Source organism: Neofelis nebulosa, chromosome 4, assembly GCF_028018385.1.
Source record: "Neofelis nebulosa isolate mNeoNeb1 chromosome 4, mNeoNeb1.pri, whole genome shotgun sequence".
Classification (NCBI taxonomy): Eukaryota; Metazoa; Chordata; class Mammalia; order Carnivora; family Felidae; genus Neofelis; species Neofelis nebulosa.
Window position 1 is genome coordinate 99059838 of NC_080785.1, and position 27498 is coordinate 99087335.

At 41.7% G+C, this 27498-nt stretch overlaps 1 protein-coding gene and 1 long non-coding RNA gene across 6 annotated transcripts in view; one reads left to right on the forward strand and one right to left on the reverse strand.

The window, feature by feature from the left end:
- HECW1 (HECT, C2 and WW domain containing E3 ubiquitin protein ligase 1) overlaps positions 1–27498 on the forward strand; it is a 422722-nt gene that overhangs the window by 304436 nt on the left and 90788 nt on the right. For 4 of the 5 annotated variants that reach the window (XM_058725484.1, XM_058725486.1, XM_058725488.1 and 1 more), the window contains 6 exons: positions 4399–4541; positions 6535–6635; positions 8177–9514; positions 14587–14688; positions 19219–19369; positions 27131–27270. In XM_058725484.1, the coding sequence (XP_058581467.1) occupies positions 4399–4541; positions 6535–6635; positions 8177–9514; positions 14587–14688; positions 19219–19369; positions 27131–27270 (1975 nt within the window). The remainder of the gene's footprint in view (positions 1–4398; positions 4542–6534; positions 6636–8176; positions 9515–14586; positions 14689–19218; positions 19370–27130; positions 27271–27498) is intronic. The other variant, XM_058725487.1, reaches the window with a different exon arrangement.
- On the reverse strand, positions 20601–23449 carry LOC131509608 (uncharacterized). Its single transcript, XR_009260605.1, has 2 exons — positions 22598–23449; positions 20601–21085 (listed from the first exon to the last, which is right to left on the reverse strand). It is a non-coding gene; the product is annotated as an uncharacterized LOC131509608 (long non-coding RNA).

Here is a 27498-nt window from a genome sequence, read left to right on the forward strand (position 1 = left end):
TGTACCTAACCTATTGTTGAGCATTTAGGTAAGGATATTTATTACCGTACACTTTAGAATGGAGTTACTGGATCAAAGATACAGAAGTTTTGAGGACCTGAGACAGTTAGGGGGGCTGGATTCTTGCTTAGATAGGCCTTTTTAAAGGAGTACCTATTCCTAGATTGATCCTCAAGCTTAGCCTGTCCATAAATTCTGTTCTGTTAGTATCAGGAATGATTGGTTCTTAGGAATTGTATAGAAGTGAACTAAACTAATGTATAATGGAAATTAGAAGCACAGCATGGAGGTATGGAAGTCATTAGTGCTGTTTGCCAAATAAATCTCCACCTCCAGACACACTATAGGATTGTCTCCTGCTGAGACATGAGTCTAGTCCTGATGAGGAGTGGGGTTTGCAAGAGAATGCTTATTTGCTGGAGGAAGACACTCCAGAGTTCTCTTTTCTCCACTGTGGCTGGCAACTTTTGAGGGGATGTCTGCTCCATCAGCCTGGCTTCTTGAATAACTAATGAGCAGAGGCCTCTGCCAGCCCTCAGTGGCAGAGTGAGCTAGGAACAAAACTTTACCATCAAAAATCACTGAAACTCGGAATTTGGTTGTTAATGCAGCACACCGTAACCCATCATCACCGTACAAAGGAGATTTTAACATTAGCACGCTTAACAAATTTAATCTCTGTAATTAGAAATCAACTAAAGTTAAAAGATTCCTATTAGAAATGAATGACAATAAAAAGAAATAATTATCTATTTCAGCTGTTACACAGCCCTTGCTTAAGAGTACTGTGATGTTCAGTATCATTAACACTCTCTTCCCCAGATAGTCTGAGCTGGGCAATGCCAACAGGTACCTCCCTCTCCTTTCCTACACTTTATTTTTATTTTTATGTTTTTACTTATCAAGTTTTATTTTAATTCCAGTGTGATTAATATACCGTGTTATATTAGTTTCCAGTGTACAAGATAGTGATTCAACAATTCCATAGATCACCCTGTACTCATCAGGACAAGTGCACTCCTTATCTCCATCACCTATTTCACCCATCCCCCCACCCACCTCCCTTCTGGTAACCATCAGTTTGTTCTCTACAGTGCAGAGTCTGTTTCATGGTTTCTTTCTCTCTTTCTCTCTCTTTTTTCCCCTTTGCTCATTTGTTTTCTTTCCTAAATGCCACATATGAGTGAAATCACATGGTATTTGTCTTTCTAGGACTTCATGTAACATTACTTTCTCTAGCTCCATCCACATTGTTGTAAATGGCAAGGATTTCATTCATTTTTATGGCTGAATAATATCCCACTATTCCATGAATGAATATATATATATATACTGCTATATATATATATATATATACACGCCACATCTTCTTTATCCATTCATCTAGCAATGGACACATGGACTGCTTCCATAATTTGGCTATTGTAAATGATGAAGCAATAAACATAGGGGTCATATATCCTTTTGAATTAGTATTTTTTTAATTTTTTGGGTAAATACACAGTAGTGCCATTACTGGATTGTAGGGAAGTTCTATTTTTAATTTTTTGAGGAACATCCATGCTGTTTTCTACAGTGGCTTCACCAGTTTACATTCCCACCAGTAGTATACAAGGGTTCCTTTTTCTCCAAATCCTCATCAACATTTGTTGTTTCTTGTGTTGTTAATTTTAGAAATTCTGATAGGTGTGAGGTGATATTAAGTTTTGATTTGCATTTCCCTGATGATGAGTAGTGTTGAGCATCTTTTCATGTGTCTGGATGTCTTCTTTGGAGAAATGTCTGCTCATATTTTCTGCCCATTTTTAAACTGGATAATTTGTTTTTGGGGTGTTGAATTTTAAAAGTTCTTTATGTATTTTGGATACTAACCCTTTATCGGATATGTCATTGGCAAATATCTTCTTCCATTCCATAGGCTGCCTTTTAGTTTTATTGACTATTTCCTTTACTGTACAGCAGCTTTTTATTTTGATGTAGTCTCAATAGTTTATTTTTGCTTTTATTTCCCTTGCCTCAGGAGATACATCTAGAAAAATTTTGCTATACCTGATGTCAGAGAAATTACTGCCTATGCTCTATTCTAGGATTTTTGTGGTTTTAGTTCTCACATTTAGGTCTTTTATCCATTTGTGAATTTATTTTTGTGTATGGTGTAAGAAAATGATCCAGTTTGATTCTTTTGCATGTTTCTGTCCAGTTTTCACAATATCATTTGTTGAAGAGACTATCTTTTTCCCATTACATATTCTTTCCTCCTTTGTCAAGATTAATTGACCATATAATTGTGGGTTTATTTCTGGGTTTTCTATTCTGCTCCATTGATCTATATGTCTATTTTTGTGCCAGTACCATGTTGTTTTGATTATTAAAGCTTTGTAGTATGACATGAAGTCTGGAGGTAGTTTTTCTCCAGTTTTGCTTTTCTAAGATTCTTTCGCTATTCAAGGTCTTTTGTGATTCAATACAAATTTTAGGATTGTTTGTTCCAGTTCTGTGAAAAATGCTAGTATTTTGATAGGCATTGCATTAACTCTGTAGCTTGCTTTGGGTAATAGAGACATTTTAACAATATTTGTTCTTCTAACCCATGAGCATGGAATGTCTTTCCATTTCTTTGTGCCTTCTTCAATTTCTTTCATCAGTGTTTTACAGTTTTTAGACTTTCACCTCTTTGGCTAAGTCTTTTCCTAGGTATTTTATTATTTTTGTTATAATTGTAAATGGGATTGTTTTCTTAACTTCTCTTTCTACTGCTTCATTATTAGTGTATAGAGATGTAACAGATTTATGTACATTGATTTTGTATCCTGTGACTTTACTGAATTCATTTATCAGTTCTAGCAGTGTTTTGGTGGAATCTTTCGGTTTTTCTATATAGAATGCCATGTCATCTGGAGATAGTGAAAATTTTACCTCTTCCTTACCAACATGGATGCCTTTTATTTCTTTTTGTTGTGTGATTGCTGTGGCTAGAACTGACAGTACTATGTTAAATAATGGTGGTAAGAGTAGACATCCTAGTCTTGATCCTGACCTTAGGGGAAAAGCTGTCAGTTGTTCTCCACTGAGTATGATGTTCACTGTGGGTTTTCTCTATCTCTCTGTCTCTGTCTCTCTCTCTCTCTCTTTCTCTCTCTCTCATGAGTTTAGCTAGAGGTTTATCAATTTTATTGGTTTTTTTCCAAAAAAACAACTCCTGGTTTCATTGGTCTGTTCTATTGCGTTTTTTTTTTTTTTAGTATCTATATCATTTCTTTCTGCTCTAGTCTTTATTGTTTCCTTCCTTCTGCTGGGTTTGGGTTTTGTTTGTTCTTCTTTTTCTGGCTCCTTTAGGTATAAGGTTAGGTTGTTTATTCCTTTTCTATACTCTCATTGCTGGCCATGCCAACTCCTGATAGTCACAATCTTCTTTAATTGTTGTTGCCTTTATTTTAAAAGTCATAAGGCATGCTACTTTAAAAATGAACAATTTAGAATCAAATGAAAAAGGTCTGCTTTCTGTCCTCCCTACTAGCCTACCTCCTTGGGTTGAGTTTGGAGTAAACCCATCCAGGCATTTTCTTTGCAGTTCCAAGTACAAATGAAATCCCACTCTTCATATTCTTAACATCTTGCTTTTTCACTTTGTTTTTCAATTATCTATTCATGTTGGTGCATATTACATGTTTCTTTTGAACAAGAGCAGAGTTGTCAATTTCAAAGATTTAGTATCCTTAATTTAACTGGTTTCCTGTTGATAGACATTTTTGGCCTTTCCAGTCTTTTGCTACTATTAATGCTCCAGTGAACGTCCTTATAAAATGTATAATTTGCACACTTGTGCAAATTAATTCAGAGGAAAAATTCCAGAATTAGAATTCTGAGTTGCGGGGAATTTGCAGCTTAAACGTCAATAAATATTGTCGATTCCTGTCCCAAAGGTTGAATCAATTGAATGGGATTGTACATCAATACAGTGTGAGAGTTCTCTCTCCACTCTCAAGAATGCAAGGTACTATCAAATACTTTAAATCTCTGCCATTATAATCATTAAAAAAGGGTATTTTTGGTTTAAAGTGCATTTCCTTAATAATAGGTGAGTTTGTGCTTGTTCTTTCTTTAAATATGTTAATGCCTTTAGTATAGTGAGGCTTAAGTGGACTCTTTCTCCTTAAGGTGAGTTGTTTTTATTATTTGAATATCAGAGAATAGCCTTATTTTTAAGCATTGAAGAAGTACCTCAATATTACTGTTATTCATTTACTGAATAAATAGGGCTCACAGCATTTCTAAGACCTTGATATATATATTGCCACTGGGATGTTTTATAATGACTTCATCCAAGGCAGATGGGCTGGGAATTGGCCAGCCCTTGCACCTCTCAGTTAATTGATGTGACATATAATTTCATTGCAGCAATTCAGCTTTGTGTCCTTGCCCACTGATGTACTGGAAATTGAGGTGAAAGACAAGTTTGCTAAGAGCCGCCCCATCATCAAGCGCTTCTTGGGAAAGCTGTCGATGCCCGTTCAAAGACTCCTGGAGAGACACGCCATAGGGTAAACCTGTGACTGAGACCTCACTATCACTAAGGCTTCAGTAAGCAGACGAAGGGAGGCCTGCAAGCTGCAATAATATAGTCTCATGGTGGTATTGAATCTCTTTGGCTTCTCCCATTAATTCTGTTGCTCGAGCCACAACATTCAATTAAACAAACCCTTACCTTTCCCCTTTTCTGTACCACTGGTTACTTACATAAGAGAGCAGAAAATCCTAAGACAATATTGAAAGAAGCCCTTAATGAGGCATTTTTCTAGACAGGTAGAAATTAAAAATTTGTTTACCATGAAGAATATTATTTCTGCTTGTGGGATTTAATCATTTGAGATGTTTGTATTACAAGATCAAATGCTAGGTTACTAGAGTAGAGAGACTTAGAAAATGCTAGATAGTATGTATGAAATTTTAAAAGCATGAATTGTCATGGGCAACTGCAATTATGTTACTCGCAGAATTCAGTTGTATATAAGAATGTTTCTGTATCTCTTACATTCATCTCCACTCATGATTCTCATTAAAGTGAACTCTAACAGGTAAAATATTTATATATAATATATGTTTCCTTAGTTAACAGCTGCTCTATTTGAAAACACTGGGTTTCATTATGGCTCTCTGGGCCATAAATGTATGCTATGCTATACAATGTAATCCTTAGAAGGATATCAAAGGAATGAGGAGAATTTACAGAATTTCCAAGTGTCTTCAATTAAAGCTTTTTGGATTTTCAGGACTTTGGAATCACTAATGATTATCATGGAGACACTTAATTAGAACCACGTGTACAGCTATATGCATATAGACATGCCATTAACTCTCAAGCCAAAAGTAGAGACATTTATGGAGCTACAACCATGTGTCAAACACAGGGTTTGCACTTTCCATTTATGGAAATCCTCACAGGATTAAACAAGCAAACAAATGTACATAAAGAATGCAAAGCAGTCCCTGGTACATAGAGACTAAACTGCTCTAAACTGTTCATTTTTTTTTTAAATAGAATATTACATGATTTTTAAAATAAAGGAAACTCAGAAGGCTCCCTCAATTCCTTTGCCTGTAACACCCCAGCCCTTCAATGGCTCTCTGCTTGCCCTGAAGTCCTATAAACAGACCAGGGTGGAGTTTCAAGGTCTATATATGGGGCCGTGATGTTGGTGTAGTTGGACACCAGCCTACAAGTCTTGCTTCGGTCCATCCTGCAGCAGGCCACCTTCTAAGCACTCCACAGCTCCACACATGGAGGAGGATACTCCAGTAACCATGATGGCATATTTTGTTAGACATTACATATATGTACCGCAAGATATGTATCTGTTGCTGGCGATGTCCATTATTAAGGGCATATTTGGGAAATACCAGCCTGCACAGGAAAAGCAAGCAAAGATACCCATCTTTTTTGTTGTTATTGTTGTCTTTTGGGGGGCTTCTTTTGGCTTAGAACACAGGTTGGCAGGTAACTTTCTGTTAAGGGCCAGGTAGTAAATATTTTAGGTTTTGTAGACCATATAGTCTCTGACTACTCAATGCTGCCATTGTAGCATGAAAGCAGCCCCAGATGATAAGTAAACTAATAAGCATGGCTGCATTCCAATAAAGCTTTTATTTGGGGAACTGAAATTGGAATTTCATACAATTTTAATGTGTCACAAAATATTATTCTTCTTTTGCTTTTTTTCCCAACCATTTTAAAATGTAAAAAACTCATGGCTTTATAAAAATAGATGGTGGGCCAAATTTGGCCCCTGGGCTGTAGTTTGCTGACTTCTGCTTTACAATAGAGGGATTTCCTTGAAGTTTTACATTGTTGTTGAGCAGATGTAATTTCCCATCTTTACCTTAAGACCATTTCCTATGTACCTGAGTGGATCATCACCTCCTATTAGCAGGGCCTCCCTGGGCTTGCCTACTTCACCCACTGGCATAGAAACCATGCTGTAGAATCTTTAAGGAGAGGTATTGACCAGATCTGTAATGGTGCTTATTTCCTTCTAGGGATAGGGTGGTCAGCTATACACTTGGCCGCAGGCTTCCAACAGATCATGTGAGTGGACAGCTGCAATTCCGATTTGAGATCACTTCTTCCATCCACCCAGGTATTTTTGGCATGAATTCATGTCTTGTCCTAGCAGAGGGTCAGTGTGTTCCTTTCTCTAAAATACAATAACCATGGTTCTCTCCAGACATGTCCTAGGTTTTGTGGTTCTCTCTCTTCTCCATTTGAGGCCCAGAAGCCAGTGATCTGTTCTGGAAACCAGATTGCTGTCCCCTTGATTGAGAGGCTCCTCTTCATTCTGGTGACCCAAAGGTAGAGGGTTAGACAGTGGAGTGGGAATTGACAATGAGGCCAACGTGGGTATGGAGCCATGTCTGATTTATCATTTTACTTCCAGCACCCACAAAGGAGGTGCTCAATAGATACTTAATCATTACATACATGAATGAATGAATGGATGAGAAAATGAATGAATGTGATACATGTCATATTATTGAAAAACTATCATTATCCAATGGATTTATCACAATGAAAAACATAAGTTGGACAGAAAATTTCAGAATCATCCAGTGTCCAGTTTTTCAAGCCAAAACACATTTCCAAATAAGAATGATGAGATGCCTCCTAATTCCACTTTAGCTCTTCTCCTGAACTCCCATACTAAGTGTAGATCATGCTGAGAATTAGCCAGTCTTTCTGGGCCACATTTACGAGTTGCCGTTAAAGCTAATGAGGCTTTGAAAACTCAGGGTCTGGAGTTTATCATTGCCCGCTCATTAAAGTCCTGTTGTACTTGTCTATGCCCAATATATAATGCAGATTGGAAGAAAACATGCTGACTGTTTGGTCCTTTCACTCAGCCTTTTCTTCATCCTGAGAATAAAATTGACTCTTCCCTCACTGTAGCAAAAAAGAGGGCCTATGGCTCACCAAAAGAGATCATTCCTCTTGAATGAGTCAATTGCACTAGTGCTTTTGAAATGGGAAGTTCACACTGGGCTGGGGATCCAATAGATAAAGCACCTGGGAGGAAGGAGAACTAAACAGTGATTGCTGCTCCTTAAATGGTTGCTTGATGTGGAGACGTGTTTATTTTCCATTGCAATAACCTCCAAATATTGGTGGCCTCCGGGTCTGAGCTACCGAAGGACTGTGGTTGCTCCCATCAACTAGCCATTTTCTTCTCTGTAGTTGCTAAAAACCCAGCTTTCCCATTCTGCCACCTGGTGGACCCAGCCAGAGGAAACACTCTGAGCAAGTATTAACCTTAGCTGCCATGCGCAAGACCCTATAACCCCCCCACGGCTCCTCCGCAGTCTTCCGCCAACCCAACATTGTTGAGCACCCGCTATGTGCCTGGAACTGGGTAGTTCTAGGCTTTGGATATTTTAACCAAAACTATGAATTCCCTTGAAACAGAATTCTGAAATATATCATGACAGCAAATTGTCATTAACAGAAGAAGTCCTTACAGATTTTTTTAGCAGAGCTTTGGCCTATGAGAAACCTTCCTCCACCCTACATCCAATATCCTCACGCAGAAATCCCTTAGGATGGCTTACATGGCCGGCAGAGTACACTAATACACTAACCCCACAATGCGCTCTTCTGGAAGAAATGACATTTTCTTCTCGCCCGCAGATGATGAGGAGATGTCCCTGAGCGCCGAGCCTGAGTCCGCGGACATTCAGGACAGCCCCATGAACAGCCTGTTGGCCAGCAGCCGCGGGGAGCCTCCCGGCGAGGCACCGGAGCTCCCCAGGGGCTCCAAGCCCGAGCCGCTGAGCCAGGGCAGCGCCGGGGACGCTGCCGGGAACGGGAGCCTGGAGCTGGCCGAGCCGGTTGAGGAAGCGGCAGGTACCAACGAGGCAGGAGACGACGGCGCGGGCTCTGTGGGACCTGACGGGGCTGGGGAGCTTCTGGGCCCGGGGCGTGAGGACGCCGAGCCCGCCCTGAGTGCGGAAGAACTGGCGGAGCAGCTGGAGCTGGGTGGGGAGGTGCCCCCACCGGGGCTGCTGGAGGACACCGAAGGCCCGGGCGGCACCGGGGAGCCCGAGGCAGAGGAAGCGGCCACAGAGAGCCGGGCGGGGGGAGAGGAGGAGAAGGAGCAGGCGGAGGAGGAGGAGGGCGACGTGTCCGCCCTGGGGCAGGGGGAGGACAGGCTGCAGCTGCGGGCCTCGGTGAAGAGGAAAAGCAGGCCGTGCTCCTTGCCGGTGTCCGAGCTGGAGACTGTGATCGCGTCCGCCTGCGGAGACCCCGAGACCCCGCGGACACACTACATCCGCATCCACACCCTGCTGCACAGCATGCCTTCCGCCCAGGGCGGCGGCGCCGCGAGCGACGACGGCGCCGAGGAGGAGGCCACCCTCCAAGACGCCTCGGAGAAAGACGGGCTCAGCGAGGTGGACACGCTAGCTGCCGCGCCGCCTCCCCTCGAAGAGGATGGGGAGGAACTCGAGGGGGCTACTCCAGGCACGGCGACCCCCGGCCACTCCGGCCTGACCAACGGCCTGGGCCCGGACGGCGACACGCTCCCCAGCACAGGGAGTGAGAGCGACTCGAGTCCCCGGCAGGGCGGGGACCACAGCTGCGAGGGCTGTGACACGTCCTGCTGCAGCCCCTCCTGCTACAGCTCCTCGTGCTACAGCACGTCCTGCTACAGCAGCTCCTGCTACAGCGCCTCCTGCTATAGCCCCTCCTGTTACAACGGCAGCAGGTTCGCCAGCCACACCCGCTTCTCCTCCGTGGACAGCGCCAAGATCTCTGAGAGCACAGTCTTCTCGTCGCAAGACGATGATGAGGAGGAGAACAGTGCGTTCGAATCTGTGCCCGACTCGGTGCAGAGCCCGGAGCTGGACCCGGAGTCGGCAAATGGCGCCGGGCCGTGGCACGACGAGCTGGCCGCCCCCGCCGCCAGCGTGGCAAGAACCGTGGAAGGTCTGGAATCCCCCGTGGCAGGGCCAAGCAATCGGAGAGAAGGTTAGACCTCAAACCTGATCAGAGTGAGAATAGGACCAGCAGGGGGACACAGGTCTCACCAACATGGTTTAAAAACAAGTGAGAGGATCAGTCTCCAGTGGGGTTGCTGGGGCAATGTACGCCTGTCCTGTACATGTATGTGTGCATGCGTATATGTGTATGTAAGTATTCGTGACTGTGAAGAGCAGACATCCACCACCTCTCAGGTAGACACCAAGAATCACAACTAGCACACTCATGTGAGTGTGCACTTGTATGTGTGCATCTCTGTTTTAATTAATCGTTAGAACTGGTTAGTGTACATGTTACCTTTCTAGTCTTGACAGGGACCAGAGCACCAACAGGAGTATCTCATGATATAAGCAGAAAATATTCATCAACATTCAGTGGATAATGTATAAATACCTGCTCACTTCCCAAAACATACTGAAGATTAGCAATAAATGTTAATATAAATTGAAAGAACATTGATTTTACCTCTGCTTTAGAATTTAACTTAGCCTGTGTACATATGGATATGTATAGCTTACATATATTTGTCATTATTTCTGTCTGCTCAGTTCTCGTTATTGTTGGTTTTGTTTTTTTGTTTTGTTTTTGTTTTGTTTTTTTACTATTATTCAATCCAAAAACAAAAACAGTTCACCCATTTCTCTCACCCCCACTCCCCCCGGCAACCATCAATCTGTTCCCTGTTCTCTTGAAAAACTACAAGACAGTAATGAAAGAAATTGATGAAGACACAAATAAATGGAAAGGTATTCCATACTGATGGATTGGATGAATCGATATTGTTAAAATGTCCATGCTACCCAAAGCAGTATTATTGCAAGATTGCAAGATTCCATGCAATCCCTATCAAAATTCTGATGGCATGTTTCACGAAAATAGAACAAACAACCCTATAATTTATATGGAACCATGAAAGACCCCAAATAGCCAAAGCAATCTTGAGAAAGAAGAACAAAGCTGGAGGCATCATGTTCTCTGATTTCAAACTACATTACAAAGCTATCGTAATTAATTACGGTTTTGTTTTTTGTTAGTTTTGTTTTGTTTTGGCTATTTAGGCTAATGGAAGGAAAAATAACAGGAATTCGTAAATTGCTTTGTTTCAAGTGGGATTCTAACCTAAAAGCTGCCACCTTCAGGTTTAAAATGTATTCAGTATTTTAACTCAAGATGTTTCTTCTTAGTCATGCCTGTGGAATCGTGTGTAAAATTAACTCACATTTCTTTATCCAGAATTGGGAACCATTTTCCAGTCAAGTGACAGTGACATGGGCGAAATAATTCAAAGGGCACAAAATAATATGAAATAATTCAGTTGTTTTAAGAGCAAAAAATATAGATTCTGCTATTTTTCTGTTCTACTGCTTATATTAGCTTCCAAACAAAGGTGGTGGTATTGTCTCTAGATTGTAAGCTCATCAAGGGCCAGAACTGTATTTTCTTTATGTTTCATTCTTAGCACCTACACAAATGCCTGACACCTGTAAATTTTTATAGGAACCAAAGTGAGCACAAAAATTCATCCTGAGTATTTAGCAATGCCCAATTCTACATTTCAGAAAGTGGTACATGGGCTAAGGAGAAGTGCGAGGAGACTGGAAAAGAAAGAGAAACACAGAGAGGAAACCATAGTGGCATAGAATAGGAAAAGGCACAATTGAAAACGGGACAGACAATTCCTTTCTTTAATGTGGATGTTTTGAGTCCCTTTGTTCTGGGCCAGATGCTATGTGCTGAGCACAGGGAGATGGATCAGTGTCAGAACCTGTGAAAGGTGCTCAGTAATTATTAACAATTAAAAATAAGTATAGTATAAGGAGATTTGGGGATACACACATAAAGGGCGCAACTAGGAGCTGCCAGGGATATTTTAGTCCAGAGGTCGGCAAACTTTTTTTATAAAGGGCCAGACAATAAATATTTCAGGCTTTGTAGATCAAGAGATAAAATTAAGCAACTCTTCTCACCAAAGGCTGCTCTTTTTTTTTTTTTTTTTAACAGTTTTACCTAGCTCAGAGCCATATAAAAACAAGGCCAGATTCTTAGTTTGTCAACCTGCTGCAGCCTATGGTATATATTTTGACTGCTGTGTTGGGAGACAACCCACATATGATTAGTTGAAAATTGGCTCAGTAAACAATTGCCTTCATATATAAAGGCATTATGAAAACAAAAACAAAACAAAACAAACAAAACAAAACGCTGCCCATGCCTTTGAGGGACTAACAGCCCAATGGGGGAAAACTCCTCTTTAACAGAAAGGACAGGAAAGCATTTCAGAGACCTAGTGGAAGTCTTTGCAGGGAAGTTTTTTAAAGACATTTCTGAATTCCTGAATTCTGCAGACTATAAACTCAGAAGAGGTTAAGAAGCACCTACAGGCTTCACTCAGGTGGTTGCAAGGGGCAATCCGAAGATTCCTGAGACTGTCAATCTCACGAAGGCTGGGCATCTGTTGGCGCGTGACTTCTTCACAGCCCATCTTCTCCCCTGTCAGCAGTGAGCCCCTGAGCTACCTGTGTCAGTGATGTGGCTCTGTCCCTCACTGGCACATGCTCTGAGAAAGCAGGGCTTCACCACAACCCACCCGATATTTGCACAAGAATCTTCTTCCACAAGAATCACTGGTGCCCCTTTACTGTGACTTCTAAGATTGCAAATTCTTTCAGTTAACTTAGCAAAGGTAGACTTACCATACCCATGCCCGCAAAACTGCATCTGCAGCAATTTTGGGAAGATGTGTTCTGTATCTATTTTTTGCTTTTTTTCCCCCTCTGTGAAAACCTCCTTTTTAACCTCAACATAAAATACTTTTTTAAAAAATTGTCTGCAGATCGAATGAAAAGAGCAATATAAAGTTGTGATTTGAGCTCGGGCCCTGGAGTCAGGCCTCCTGGGTTTAATTCAGCCCCGCCACTTTCTGGCTGTGATACCCAAGCCGAGTTACCTGAGTGCTCTATGCCCTTGTCTGAAATGGGTGCAGAGGTAGAATCTATTTCAAAGGGTTGTGGGAAGGATTAAATGAGATAATACATATGAAGCGCTTGACTCTCGTTGAGTGAGGGTTCTTCCAAGCAGATAAGCAGTGAGGCTAACTTTTTAAGTGGAGTATGTTTCCTTCTCAGGGATTCTAGCAGCTCTGAACACTTGCTTTGTGTTTGAGGCAAGGGTGAGTGTGTGGAGCCGTGGCCTCTGCAGAACAGAATCGCTTGCTTCTTTCGTGGGCTCCATCCATTCAGTAGGCTGAGCTGCGCCCGTCACATCATTGCATTTGCTTGGGTTTCACGAGCAGGCGGGGTCAGCTCCATTAACCCCAGCGAGCGGCAATATTATGTTTCCACTAGCTTGGAGGAGTAATTAACCTGATTGGTTGAATTAATTACAAGAGGTAAGTTTGTTGTTCTTTTTAAGAAACCAAATTGAAAATGCAGCAGCTGGTGACATAACAACTGTGCCATTGCTTTTTAGTTTCTGACACGAAACACCTACAACAACAAACATGAGTGTGAGATCCACTAAAAACAGAACCCCTATCTGAAGCAGGAGTCAGTTCATAGGAGCTGTGCACTGAGACTCCACCCCAGGATTTGAGTCACATACCAAAGTTTGCACAAGAAACCATGCTATATACTTAACATTTAAAAGGATCCGTTGTTCCTGAATACATCTCTGTTTTTGCTTTACAGTTAGCTCTAGGAATCAAACTGCTAAATTCAACCTGCCTAACTTCCTTCCTAATTAATTTCATCAGTTTTATGGATCCAGAATGAGAAGAAATTACCGTCCTTTCCATGTATGGACATTCTAGGAAGTTTTTGAAATGTGAGATCCCATAAAGATCTTAACCACCGTTTTTCAGTTTCTACCCTTTTTGACTCAAAGGATAATGGAACACGTGATATTTCCATCAGCCATGGAGGGCAGAGGAAGGAGAAGGCCTGACCTTTGTCCTCTGGCTAATAGGGGCTATTTTGAGAGAGCCATGAGCGTGTGAGCTGGAGGGATACCAGTCTGAATGGGGGCTGTCTCGTGGCCCTTCTAGCTCTCCAAAGGTCAAGAGCAATTGCCTCTGATAATATGCCCCAAACAGCTGGTGAGTTGGCCTGCCTTCCAAATAGCCACTCTCATGCAGTATTACCAGGACCTGAGGACGTCATGAGATAGGAACATCATTTTAGGACATTGTTCAGTCAGTCTATTATAAGTGTGAATGACAATAATATCAGCTATGTCTATAATAATTGAGGCATGCATTCTGTGGATATGTCTACTTCTAAAATCTCTCCATGTCCGTCTTTCTTCCTTCTATCCCACTTCTGTGTTTCAAGTTTTCCTGTCTCAGTCTTCCTGCCTCTTATCTACTTCCTTCGTCTCTTGTCCTTTTCTCTTTCCAGAGCACCCTGACTTGTCTGGTTTTTCCTCAAGATAATCTGGAACAATCACAAGATTCCATACCTGCTTGGCTCCCCACCCCAGCCCCTACGCTCCCATACTACAGGAATATGCCTTCTTGGCCCACCAGTTTCTCAGCCCCATCTTGGAAAGGCACCTTCTAAGAATCTCATTCCAAAAACAAAACCTGAAAAACAGCATCTTAGCAGCCCTGTGATGAAACCGATCCAGATAAGGACCTATGGTTTTACACTGGCTCACCGAGTTTTATGGGACCTTAGAAATGCCACACTTCCCTCAGACAGGCCTGTTTCTTTAGCTGGGCTAGAGTCAGGCTCTGCTCATTTTCTTTTGTGTCCCTGTCTGATGCCACCTTCCCATCAAAGAAAAGTCAGGTGGTTATAGAATCAGACCCTGATCCCCACATATTGGTCTGTGTGGTACAGATCATAGTCATGAAGTGTTTATTTTCTTTGGGGTTTGAAACAAAAAAGTGCCCTCTACTCCCTCTCTCATGAATGACTGTGAATGTAGCAAACTGACATAAAAAACAGATTTCCCATCCTGGGATTTTTTTTCTCGTATTAGTTTGTTTTACGGTCATGCGTTTTTGATGGCGTTGCTACAGCAATGAGTGAATCTGAATGTCTTGACTATCTTGTCCGTAGGTGAATGTCCTATACTCCATAATTCCCAGCCAGTAAGCCAGCTTCCTTCCTTGAGGCCTGAACATCATCACTACCCAACAATCGATGAGCCTCTTCCACCAAGTAAGCTTTAGTTTTTAAAATCTATGTCTTAATTCTTCCTATCAAGTCTAAACAGGTCAGTATGAACTTGTATGTACACATCCAAACTCTTCCCCAACTCCATACTTCACACTGTGATCAAAAATCAATATGGCATCTACTACTATAAAAATGGGGCATTTTGGACTAATGATTTCAGTATGTGGTCTTGAAGAGATAACCCAGTATTTTCAGTGCCCCCTCACCTTCTGAAACAGAGAGTATTTCTTTACAAGACTTGACTAGTCCTGCAAACTACACCTGACCTTTAAGTCCTAAATTCTACTATTTCATATTTAAAAGTTCACAGGTCAAAATAGAATAATTCTGTTGTTCTCCATTGGACCTATTATGCCACAGGCACCTCCATATAATAAAACATTCCACCCAAGAGAATGAAAGAACTTCGTTTTCCTTGCTATTAACTTCCATCAATAGGAGACAGTCTCAAATTTCTTCTGTAGTTCTTAGGGGTTTCCAGAAAAAAATATATACGTATTATCTTTAGGGATGGTATTCCACATCATTTTCTGGTAACTGCAAAACTGCAAAACTAAGAAAAAATGCCTATTCCCTGATGCATCGATTCTTGATAATGTGATATATTTTGCATTTGCACCATTCTTGTCCTATTCAGTTGTAATTTATCACTGACAAAGCAATAAATACCTTGAATATGTAAACATTTAAAAGAACACTGTATTTGTTTTGGGGGGGGGGTCAAGGCAAACATTATGTTCTTTAACTTTTGATAACCGATTTCTTTATTTATACATTGATTTATGGATAGTCCACAAAAGACTAGTAAAATTTCGGTGTCTATACTTTCTACTTAGCACTTATGTAAAAATATCTATCACATGTTCTCTCCAGTGAAGGAACACTTTCCCCACAATAAATAACCTATCAATGCATGTATGCATGAATTGACTTCCAATCCATGCAAGAGTAATAACTAGTTATGTACACAAACCTTGTAAATAATTGAATGTAAGTATATTTCAAAGAATTGCTTTATACAAGCTGCTTTCAATAATGAAAACAAGTTCATAGATTTCAATTCTCTGTTCATGCAACCCTGAAAAATATTACAGAAGCTGTTAGTGAAGCCTTATAACAGAATTTTCTAGGTAATCTCATATGGTACATGGATGACTTCATTACTGATATTCATTCAACAAATATTCATTAAATGCTCACTCTGTGTGAAGTACTGTCTTAGGCAAACAAAACAGACCAAAGGTCCCTGCCCTCATGGAGCTTATAGTCTAGCCTGACAGAGACCTATGAATAATAAGAAGAGTGAATGAGGCAATAGTATAACATGTTAGATGGTAATAAGTGCTATGGCAGAGCATGAGCAGAGCATGCTAAGGGGAATTTGGAGTATATGGTGGTGGCTGGTTTGCCATTTTAAATAGGGTGGTCAGGTAGGCTTCATTGAGAGGCAACATTTGAAGCTAGCCTTAGAGGAGGTAAGAAGGTTATCCTTGGGGAGGAAGAGCTTTCTGAGAAAAGAGAACTGCCTGCCTGGTAGGTTTGAAGAACAGCATGGAGGCAGTGTGTCTGGAATGGATTTAGGAAGGAAGAGAGCAGTGGCTGGTAAGGTCAGGGAGATATCAGGGACTGGATCACAGAGGGCCTTGTAGATCACTTAAAAGCTTCGGCTTTTACTCTGAATAAAAGGGGAACATTGTAGATGTAGAGAAAAGAAATGACATTCTCTGACTTAGGTTTCTATGGTTGCTCTGTTGGCATTAAATTTGGAAGAGGAAGGACAGAAGCATGAGACCCAACATAAGGTTATCACTGTGGCCCAGGTGAGAGGCAGTGGTGGCTTAGGCCCAGGTGGGAGCAGTGGAGGTGGTGAGGACTGGTCAAGTTCTAGACATATGTTTTGTAGGTAGATTTGTTGACAGATTAGATGTGATGTGTGAGACAAAGATAGGAATCAAGAATGACCTCAAAAATTTTAACCTAGAAGGATGGAGTTGCCCTCAACTGACATGGGAAGGGAAGGCTGATGATAGAGCATGTTTGGGTGGGAACGATCTGAAGTGTGGTTTTGATCAAGTTATACTGGAGATGTTATCCAGGTAGTGATGTCAAGAAGGCAATTGGATATGTGGCTAAAGTTCAAGGGAAAGGTCTAGACTACAAACATGGTATTGCATTTGTTAAAGCAAAAAGAAAAAAAAGGGGGGAGGAGCAGTTTCACAGGCTTTTGTTAGTATAATAACTAAAAATGATACATTATTAGGCTCTACATTGTTCCTAGACTTCTTGGAAAAGATACACTTCTGTATCTTATAGGTCTTTCAGTCACAAATGAATGACCCTAACTTGCCCCACCATCATGAAGGTAATCACTGGCAGAAATCTATTTACACAACACAGTCCTAAATCCATCAGGACATGCTGAGGCCTGAAATTCTGTCTTTCTTTACACAATATGTGAAAGCAAATTCTTTACGAAGCAATCCAGAAAATACACTTATAATCTATAAGTGCGCTTAGCTATTACTTTCTGAATATTTGTAAGAACTTAGCACTATGCATTTACAATTAGCACTATTTGTTGTTTAATATATTGACAGGATGGCCTGTCCACCTGGCTTGCCATCCTTTTCCATGAGAGATTTGGAAATATGGAAACTTGTACAGTGAAATTGTTTTTACCACTGCACTATTCTCTAATGTTTTCCCTAGCAAATTTCTGAGACTTGAGCCATGTCTTTGAAGGAATCCTTCCTTTACTATAGGAACCTGGAGGGCGGAGGCATTAGTTTCTCAGCAGTGTGTCCAGGGGACCTGGCATGGTGTCACTCCTAGAGAGTGTTGGGAGGAGTGTGTTTAATTGAACTAGAGACCACAATACTCTTCAAAGATTAATGTTCATTCTTTGTTGGAAGACAGTCATGTTGAATTCAAGAAAAAAAGTGTCCAATTGCTACTAATTTGGGAATCACTGAAATTCCAACATTAACTACGTTGTAGTTACACATATGCATGCACAATTTCATCAGTGAGCTAATTAACATTTACAACTAACAGTTGAGCTGGATTATATAGTAAGCAATTTCAATCAACACCTCCTAGAATATAGTTATACAATCTGACTCCATTTTCCTTCAGTTTGTCTTAGATAAGGTAAATTTGGTGTTTTCTGGCATTTTGGTTTTCACTGGGCATTATTTGACAATTCCTCAGGTAAATGTCAGACATAAGCCACAATCTTCACAAACAGATGTACCATGCACATATAATACCAAAATTAAACCAAATACATTGATTTTTTTCCTTAAGAAAATTGAGAGTTGCTATGTCATTACCTGAATAATCATTTTTCAATAGAATTGTTAATATCTGACCTACTCCCAAAAGCTATTGCTTTTTTCACTTAAAAAGCTGAATAGTTTCCCTCCATTTGCAGCCATTTTTGCTTTTTCTTCTTTAATCAAATGCATTTTTCAGCATAACTTTATCATGAAGCTGTTATTTCCAGCACGTTTTCACATGTGGACTCCAAAAGCTTTGCCCATTGCTGTACAGCAGACATTGCTCTTGTGTGTGAAGCTCAGATATGTATGTATTATTTCCAGCTCTCCCAGTTTCGAGGACTTTTCCACCCACCCACACACCCCCCCGTATGTATTATGTAGTGTATCATCCATGCTTCTACCTTTCAGTCTGTTGGTTTTGAAATCTGAGAAGTAAAGGAATTTATCTTAGTCTTGGGCTCCCTCTGCTGTTTGCCATGGTTATTTATCAACAAAGAGGTATTTAAGCGCTTGATGTGTGTTAATAGTCGTTATTGGTTTTGTTTTGTTTTGTTTTGTCAAGAGATATTTGGCAGCCACAGGTGGGTTGAATATACACTGTGAACCTACAACTTGTCAAAAGGATGGTTTGAAGGGATCAAATCCGTCCATTCTTCCTCTCAAGAGGAATGGCAATCAATCAAGGTTGCTAAGTATTGAATAGAGGTCCTCTGAAGTTTCAGGTACAGTATCTTAGAACTGTAGTTAAAGGTGGTTTGAACGTGAGGGCCATCATTCCCTCACCCACTAGTTGCTGTCCCTCAGATTTAGCAAAAAAAGGATTCTCCAGCATCAGACTGTGCACTCTCAGTGCAGGATGCTTCCAGTCTTCCAGCTGTAAGTTGAGTAGCCAACAAGATTGACATGATGGAAATTGTTAAAGGAAGAAATAAAGTAAATATCAGCCTTTCTCTTTAGAAAATGTTAGACTTTTTAACACAGGTCATATTTGAGGAAACAGTTATTGTTTAAAATGGCCCAGCAGAGAGGCTGAGTCCAGTAGGCTCTCTTTTGGAATGCCAATTCAGTACCAGTACCTCAGAAGTCAGGGCAGGTGCTGTGAGCAGTGTCTGGCCTTCAGCCAGTAACCAATAGGGAGTTCTACCCACAGAAGACCCGGAAGTGGTATCTGTTTCACATGAATCAATAGTTTGTCCATGATTTTTATTTTTGCCTTTTTATTACACACTAGACTGGGAAGCTCGCATTGACAGCCACGGGCGGGTCTTTTATGTGGACCACGTGAACCGCACGACCACCTGGCAGCGGCCTACAGCAGCAGCCACCCCCGACGGGATGCGGAGATCTGGGTCCATCCAGCAGATGGAGCAACTCAACAGGCGGTTGGTGATCAGCATGCAGTGAGCCCCTGTGAAGCACTGGGAAAGGAGAGTGGCAGCCAGAGAAGCCCCCTCTTACACTTTTCTGCTCAGATTGTATGAGGAGACTGGGAAGTAATTATGTATCTTAAGAAAACCATTTACAGTAGGTACTTGGGAAGCTAGACTCAGAATTTGGTGGCAGGAGCCAAGCTAAAGTCTGAATGTCATTTAAGCATAGACAATCCTCTGAACTTCTTGATGGCACATGCTTGAAACGAGGTGTTCTTAAACCAACAGCCCCCAGAACGCCCGCCCCCTGCCCAGTATTTTCTGAGGGTGCCCCTATTCCATGAACCGTCCAGAAATTGTATGCAAAATTATATATGGATGCACATTTTTCTGTCCGACTGGTCCATATGAGACTCTCAAAAGGGTCCAGAACTCAAATAGCTGAAAACATGCCAAGGATGGTTCCATAGAATATTAAAAGCTGCCTGGAGACAAAAAAAAAAAAAAAAAAAAAAAAAAAAAAAACCCTGTTCTAAATCACTGTATTCATGTTTGCCCTGGTCTCCTAATTGCTATATACTCAGAAATAGTAATTCCTAAAAAGTTTTCATCTTAGAAAAAGAAATATTTAAAAACAGTTTTTGAGAATTGTTTTGTCTAAAAGCTAGACCCTTACTTAACTTGTAAAGATGCCATTTTGTTTTTAACCTGTAAATGAGACCCAACATAACATTTCTCTCATGCTGTAAGCTAGCATGAGCATCGTATGACCTCTTGCTTCAGGCCAAGACTGCAGCTTTGGGATACTTTTAGTAGCCAGGAATGCAAACTTCACCTGTCTCCACATGCCATCTCATTAGTACAAAATAAAGGAATGGTTGGGAGGAATTATAAAGAATAAGGAGCCCCATGGGCTTGAGGGACACATCTCTTGATAGCAGATTTCCTTTGGAAATTAACTGTATCAGCCAGAAAAATAAAGTGGACAATTTAGTCCTATGAAAAAATACACAGAGACAAAAAATTTCAACTTCTAGTTACTGTTGTACACAGAGCAGCATGATTTGGTAAAAATCATCAGGATTCTTTAATTGCTTGAGCATTGGGAAGACATTCACTTTCCACTTTTTCTCCATCAGTAGCCGAGCGTTTAAAGTCAAAATGAGAATCAGGAAGGATTTTCATTGGCAGTGCATTTCTCTACAGTCATTCCCACAGAAAGAAAACACATTACAAGAGGAACTTGTGATAACCCAGTTTTACTAGATATGAATGCACCAAAACTCCATGGGAGAGTCCTTTCATGATGATTGCAACCAAACTCCTGTAAATAAAAATGTAGAGGACACAGCAAGCTCATTTTACGTAGAGCCCGGGTTGAAATTCCATAGGCAGAAATAGTATCTAGGTCTGTCTTGCCAGAACAGAGAGGCTGAAATTGGGAGAGCATCACCAGGCTATATCTATGAGAGGTGCAGTTTGAGCACTAGAAGAAAACAATAAATCAAAGCAAAGTAAGCACCTTGACCTCTGACATAAAAATCCATGAAAGTTCATCATGTTCGTGTTGTATAATATAAAAATTAGTCCAAGTCCATCCTGAATCAGGCCTCTAGAGAAGTTCTGAAGGCTTTAATGTGTAAATTCCTGTGCCCTCCACGGAGCCCAACACTCTGGGAGAGGCAGCCAGACTTTGCGGAATAGGAAGTTGTGTTTTGCTGCATCCATCTGGACAGATAAAAAGAAAAGGAATTGAAAGATTTGAGAAAGTACTTATTTCTTGTGAAAAAGCCTACTTAGGGAAGGAAAGGTCAGATGACCTTGAGATAAGTATTCAGGCTCTTCAGCACTTATCTTAAGCTATCACTTTCAAGCATGTACGGTTTTTTAGTGATTTGGCATGATAACAGCAGCCACAGAAAGTATACTGCCAGTCTTTTCCCCATCACGGATGTGATCAGTCACGGGGGTCAGTTTTTGATAACCTGCAGTTGGTTATAGGGAGGAGTTTACAACCATCACTGTCTAACAGCAAAACGGAAATATTGTCAGTGTTGCAAGAAGATGTAGGGGAGGAAAACTTCCTAAGGAAGGAAACTTCTAGGTTCTTGACGTAAGATTAACATGAGAAAAGCAAACTTAATTTCTTATGGATGGGAGCTCCTAGAAATATGAGACTCAAAGAAGTGACCAAAGCAGACAGCTTTTATATCTTTTAGAGAAAGAAACATTTTGGGTGGGGCAGGGGATGAAGAATTGACAAGACAAAAAAGTTTCGGCTTGGGGTAATAAATTAGTGAAGAGTAACAAGGTTTGTTTACACAGTCTTCCCCACCCTGATTCCCTATCCCTGGTGATAAGGATGACTTCCAGCCTCCGGGTACAGGAAGGGTGCCCTTCACAAGGCGAATTCATTTCCTGCTTTCAGGAGAACAGAGGAGGGTCAGAGTGCCCTTCTGCACTGGCTGGTTTTTAAGTAACTTTAATTCAAAATAATCAATATGCCAAAATGGCATACTTTAAGGTGGCCTGCCCTGGACCCCATCAAAGGAGTTTCCCTGGACTCCTGACAGCATGATTGTGAAAGTCAGGTGTGTTTGTGCAAGGAGACACACACTGAGAAATGCAGACAGAGTGCACAAAGCAGCCTATGGTGACCACACTCAAACTTGGCCATTCCCCAAACACCCTTCCTAGCACACCCTTCCTAGCCTTTATAGCTTTGCCACATGCTCCTACTGCACAGACGTCCCTCACTGTCCGCCTTCCACCTGGTATCCGTCTCCATTCTGCAAAGGCTCAATGAGAACATCGTGTGGTCCCGGAAATCTTCCCAGAACCCTCCAAACAGAGCCCGTGGTCACCTCTACTACAACCCTATGACTGATCGTGCCTGCCTCGAGCACAGTCCTTACCTTCCATCTTATTCTTCTCTGTATCCCTGCCAGTGCCTGGGATGGTGCCAGAGTTTAACAGGACTCAGTGTAAGACAGTTTCTCTAGTTAATTCTTACACTTTCAGAATATCCCGAATTAATTAAATTTACCTTCACAGATATTTATTGAGCAAACAGAAGATAGAAGTATATATTCGCATTTTAAATAATACACTTAAGGTTGGTTTTTTAGTTATTTGGATGAAGTTTTTCTATTATTGAGAAATGGAATTTTTAAATAGGAAAAAAAAGTGATGTATACATAACTCTTCCACCCCAAGGTTGACCTTTGAAAAAAATCTTACCTCTCTTTAATCTCCATGTACATGCACAGGACTTGCATAGTTGTGATGATAAAATATAGTTAGTTTTATATTCACATTTCACTTGCCACACTATAAGCATTTTCCTATTGCTACATAGCCTTAAGAGTATCATTTAGATGGTTGTGTAGTATTCCAATGAATGGATGTACTTTAGTGAATTTGCCATTTTATTGGATGTTTTCCTCGCTGCTTTTTATCACTATTTTGGATGAGGCTAAAGGTCCTGTTAAATATTAGTATTGTCTTATGTAGAATGTTTCCTGGGGGTTATAGTTCCAAAAGAGCAGGCCAAGGGGGATCACTGTGGTTTTGGTATTTGATATCAATGCCTAAATGTTTTTTAAAGTGTTTCTGCGGTTTCAGTATGCCAGCAACAATAGCTTTACTTGGTCTTGTCTGTTGGTATGTTTTTGTTGACTTAAGAGGTGCTCCTGGTATTTTGGTTCTTCTTTAGTTTCACTTCTTACAGGGAGGGTCAACTTTTGTTTCCTTAAGCTTTTCTTTTACCAAGTGTAGCTCCTCCCTTGAGAGTTGTGTGTTCTTGGGCTTTGTTTGGGTTTTGTTTGCTTTGGCTTGGTTTTGGAAGGTTTTTTCCTTGTTTGGTTTTGTGCGTGCCTGTGAGGGGAGGGCTGTTCATTTATAAATTAGATATTCCAGTTGTCTTTCTTACCAATTTCCATAAACTCTTTATATAAAATTTGGCCTTTTGCTGAAAAAAAAAAAAAAAGTCAGTGATGACACTGAAGGATGGTTCTTGATGAAATGTAAGAGAACCTGCTTTCTGACTCCCTCTCTCATCTTTAAAGCAGAGCAAGCCTCTAAGGCTGCCAACCTGCCCTTGCTGAGTGATCCCTCCACAAACTGCTGAGTGACCTTCTTCCCCAAAACTTCCCCTATACTTCAGCAAAGATCAGGGTGGTACCTGAAATTTGAGGCAGTAAGGCACAAGACAACCAAGGTCCAACTGCGGACACAGCAGGTTGCGAAATTACTGACATCTTCATCATCAAATGAGATCATATTTGTTCATTAAAATTCTCTTCTGTGGTCACTGCTCTTTGGGAAGGAAATGTGAGGCTACAACTTTGTTTGTCTAAGCTCTGTTCTGAGTATCTACTGCCAGGTAACAAAACACCCAAACCTGGTGGTGTAAAACAATGATAATTTATTGCTACCATCATTATTATTATCATTATTGTTACTTGTCATTGTTCTCATGGTTGACTGGGTTCAGTGAAGCCATTTTCTCTCGGGGTATCTTATGGTTGCAGTAAGAGTGGGCTGGGGCTGGTGACCCATATATCTGGAGGTTCATGCTGGCTGTTGGCTGGGACCTCAGCTGTGACTGTCAGCCAGAATACCTACATGTGTACTTCTGTGTAGCCTGGGTTTCCTCACAGCATGGCTACAGCATTCCATTACAAACTGTCACTTACATTATTGTCAGTTAGTCAAGGTCGCCACACGATCTTCCCAGACTCAAGGGGAGGGGGCATTGATTCTACTTCTTAAGAGATGAGTCTAGAAGGTTCTAGAAGAGCATGTGGGACTAAAAATATTATTGAACCATTTTTGGAAAATGCAACCTGCCATGAGTCATTTAGGGGATCCTCCCGACAGCAGCTCCCTTGATCTTTGGCAGGCCCCATGCCTCCCCTGGTCAAAGTTGCACACTTACTCCCACCATGGGGCACTCCCTGAGTTCCAACAAAGAGAACATCTCAGACAGCCATCCTTCCTGACCTTCCCCACAAGGGGGTAAATAAACATGGGTATTTCTCTGTACAATTCTTTGCTCATTCCTGCCCCCTCCATGTTTTCTTATTAGAGGCCTTCTCAGGAATGCCTCACAGTAACTGCTACAGGTGAAGGTGTCTTCTGACAGGTGTCAGGAGTGAGTGGCTGAGCCTCTCTAGATAAAATACAATGTAAAGAAACAACCAGTGATTCTTAAATGTAGATGTAGGTAATGCTACCTGAAGAACTTCTTAGAAATGCAGATTTCAATTTTATTTCAATATCTGAGATTATAACAGTTACTCAGCTGATTCTCTCCCAAGTGGTCAGTCTAGAGACCACACTTGAGAAAAAAATTCTTTTTTAAGGTCAGGGAAAGAAGTCACTGGTCTTCAGAAGCCCTGCCACAACAGGGCAGATAGACCTTGTCTATCATGGTACGTCCCCCTCGCCCCATGTTAGACTACATTTGCAGACCTGGTTATTCACTGCTCCCCAGATTCTCACTCTCCTCCTCTTCATGCCTCTTCCTCTACCCTCATATCTCTTCCCTGGGCACAAGACTCATACAGCAACCAACGTTCCCTTGGCTGTTGTCACTTGTATGATCTTAACGACCTCCAAGTCAAGTATCCAAATCCACACCAAATTTTCCCTCCCCACCTGCCTGTCCTCATCTTAAGTGTTGACTCCTTCACCTGCCTTCACAACTGTGTCCTCTGTCTTCAACCTCCGCATCCAGGCAGGCCCCAAGTCCTGTTGAGTCTACTTGTAAAATCACACAAATTCTATGGCTAAATTTCCCTTGAATTTGGCTTTTTCTCCCATTCAGGCTGTGCCTTGAGGAAAAGGGAAGCTGAATCCTGGTCATGTGCCTCAGCAGGCTGAGACATTAGGCAAAACAGAGGTTATATGGGGAGGAAAAGGGGGCTACCCGGTATGGAGGAAGGAGAGCAGGGGAAAAACACAGCTGGACATCTGCCTACAAAATACAGTGTGAATTACACAGAGCAGGCTATCAGCGGCAGGGAGGTTTAGGAAATTTCTCTGAGGATTTGGGGGGCAGAGGTATGAGATCTTAGTATCCCTGCAGTGTGTGGGTGCCCCCCCCCCGCCAGCAGCATGCCTGCAGAGCCACCATGACCCACCATCCTTGCCCAGGTCCAAGCCTTTAGCACCTCCAGCCTAGACTGCTGCTGTGGCTGGTTCCCAGCTGCTTTCCCTAATTCACACTCTCCTCCTCCAATGGATTCCCCACCCAGATGGCATCATCATCCTCAGTGCTTAGCTCAGCCTCTCTCTCTTTTTCAGCAGCTAGCCAGCCCCTACATCAGTGGTTCTCAGAGTTGGTCCCTGGACCAACAGCATCAGCATCACCTGGGAATGAGTTAGAAATGCAAACTCTTGCCTCCTCCCTCCCCAGACCTTCTGGATCCGAGAAATTCTGGGAGGGGGGGCCAGCAATCTGTGCTTTAACAAAGCTGCAGGTGATTCAGACACAGGTCAAGTTGGCAACTCTGTGCCTAGAGAATCACATTCAAACTGTGGCCAGGGCATCCTGTCAGCACTCCCCACCTCCCCCCCCTCCCCAATGCCTTAGTACCGCCCGGGAACCACACACCCTGATGCCACCCCTACGCATCTGAGAGTCCCCCAGGTGAACCCTTCTGTGCATGGTAGTCCACGTTCTTTCCCTACAAGCTTCCCAAAAGGTTCACACTGACTTCAAAATATATACAGCTTGGGTGGGGTGCCTGGGTAGCTTTGTCAGTTAAGTGTCCAACTCTTGATTTAGGCTCAGGTCATGATCTCCCACTTCGTGGGATCAAGTCCTGCATCAGGGTCTGCACTGTCAGCCCAGAGCCTGCTTGGGATTTTCTCTCTCTCTCTCTCTCTCAAAATAAATATATAAACATTAAAATATATATGTGTGTGTGTGTGTGTGTGTGTATATATATATATATATATATATATATATATATATATATACATACATGCAGCTAGGTGTTTCCGCATCTATGTCTTACACATCAGGACAGTTAATTCACGTTGCTAGAGTCATGGCTTATATTCTGTCCCCCTCCTTGTCCTGTCTTGACTGTGTATGTTCAGAGGGTGATATCCTATTCTCATCCTGACTTTGATCTAAAAGTCCAGGATACAGCCTGGGCATTTTGGAAGAGTTAGTAAATATTTAGCAAGTACCTGGCCAACTGCCAACTGACTGATTCCCCAACTGGGGAAGAAAAATAAAATGAGCCTTCAAATCAGCAGAAAACATTCATTTGTCAGCCAGCATGTGTCTAACATTTAATATTTCCACAATTCCTGCCCGTGGTATCAGTTACCTGTCGGAGAAAAGTAAGTGAGCAGGACTATTATTCTGGCTTGTAGACTTGTCACAATAACGTAAAGGTAATGTGATATCTTAGTTATAACATTTAAATTACTTCCCGTACCGTTATTTTGGACTTAGCCTGGTTTTGTTTAATGCAGGGCAGAGGCTGTTTTTGTGACTAGTTATTTTTGTGTTGATGTGTAAAATGTCACTATACTTGAAACTCATCACAGTTTACAAAACAAAAAGAAGTGTAGCCATCCAGAGATAGTTGTCTTGTTAATTGTTTTGGTATCTTATGGGAATTTTAAGCATTTCTTTCCTGACATCCAAGACAATTCTTCACAGATTTCTCCAGTTATCTGATTCAGAACATCAGCCCCCAACAAGCCAATAAGCAAAAGTTAATTCCTGTCTTTCCATTTTCTGATGCAAAGGTATCAAAATATTCAGCGAACCATTGCAACAGAGAGACCAGAAGAAGATTCTGGAGGCCAAAGTTGTGAGCAGGTCCCAACAGGAGGCAGTGGAGGTGGTGGGAGCGACTCAGAGGCTGACTCTTCTCAATCAAGCTTAGGTATTGGAGGAGGGGGGCCGAGACTCCTGGGATGGCATTCAGCGGCAGTGTGACAGAGAGTGTGAGCCCCTGCCCTGCCTTGTGGGATGGTGCCTCGCAGTGGGCCTTGGGAATGGAATTGGGGAGGTCAGGGTGGAGGGGAAAGAGGATTGGTGCCAGCAGGGAGAAACAGACAGGAGTTTCCTACCAGGAACATCAAGGAGAAGTGAATTCACAGTAAGAGAACTC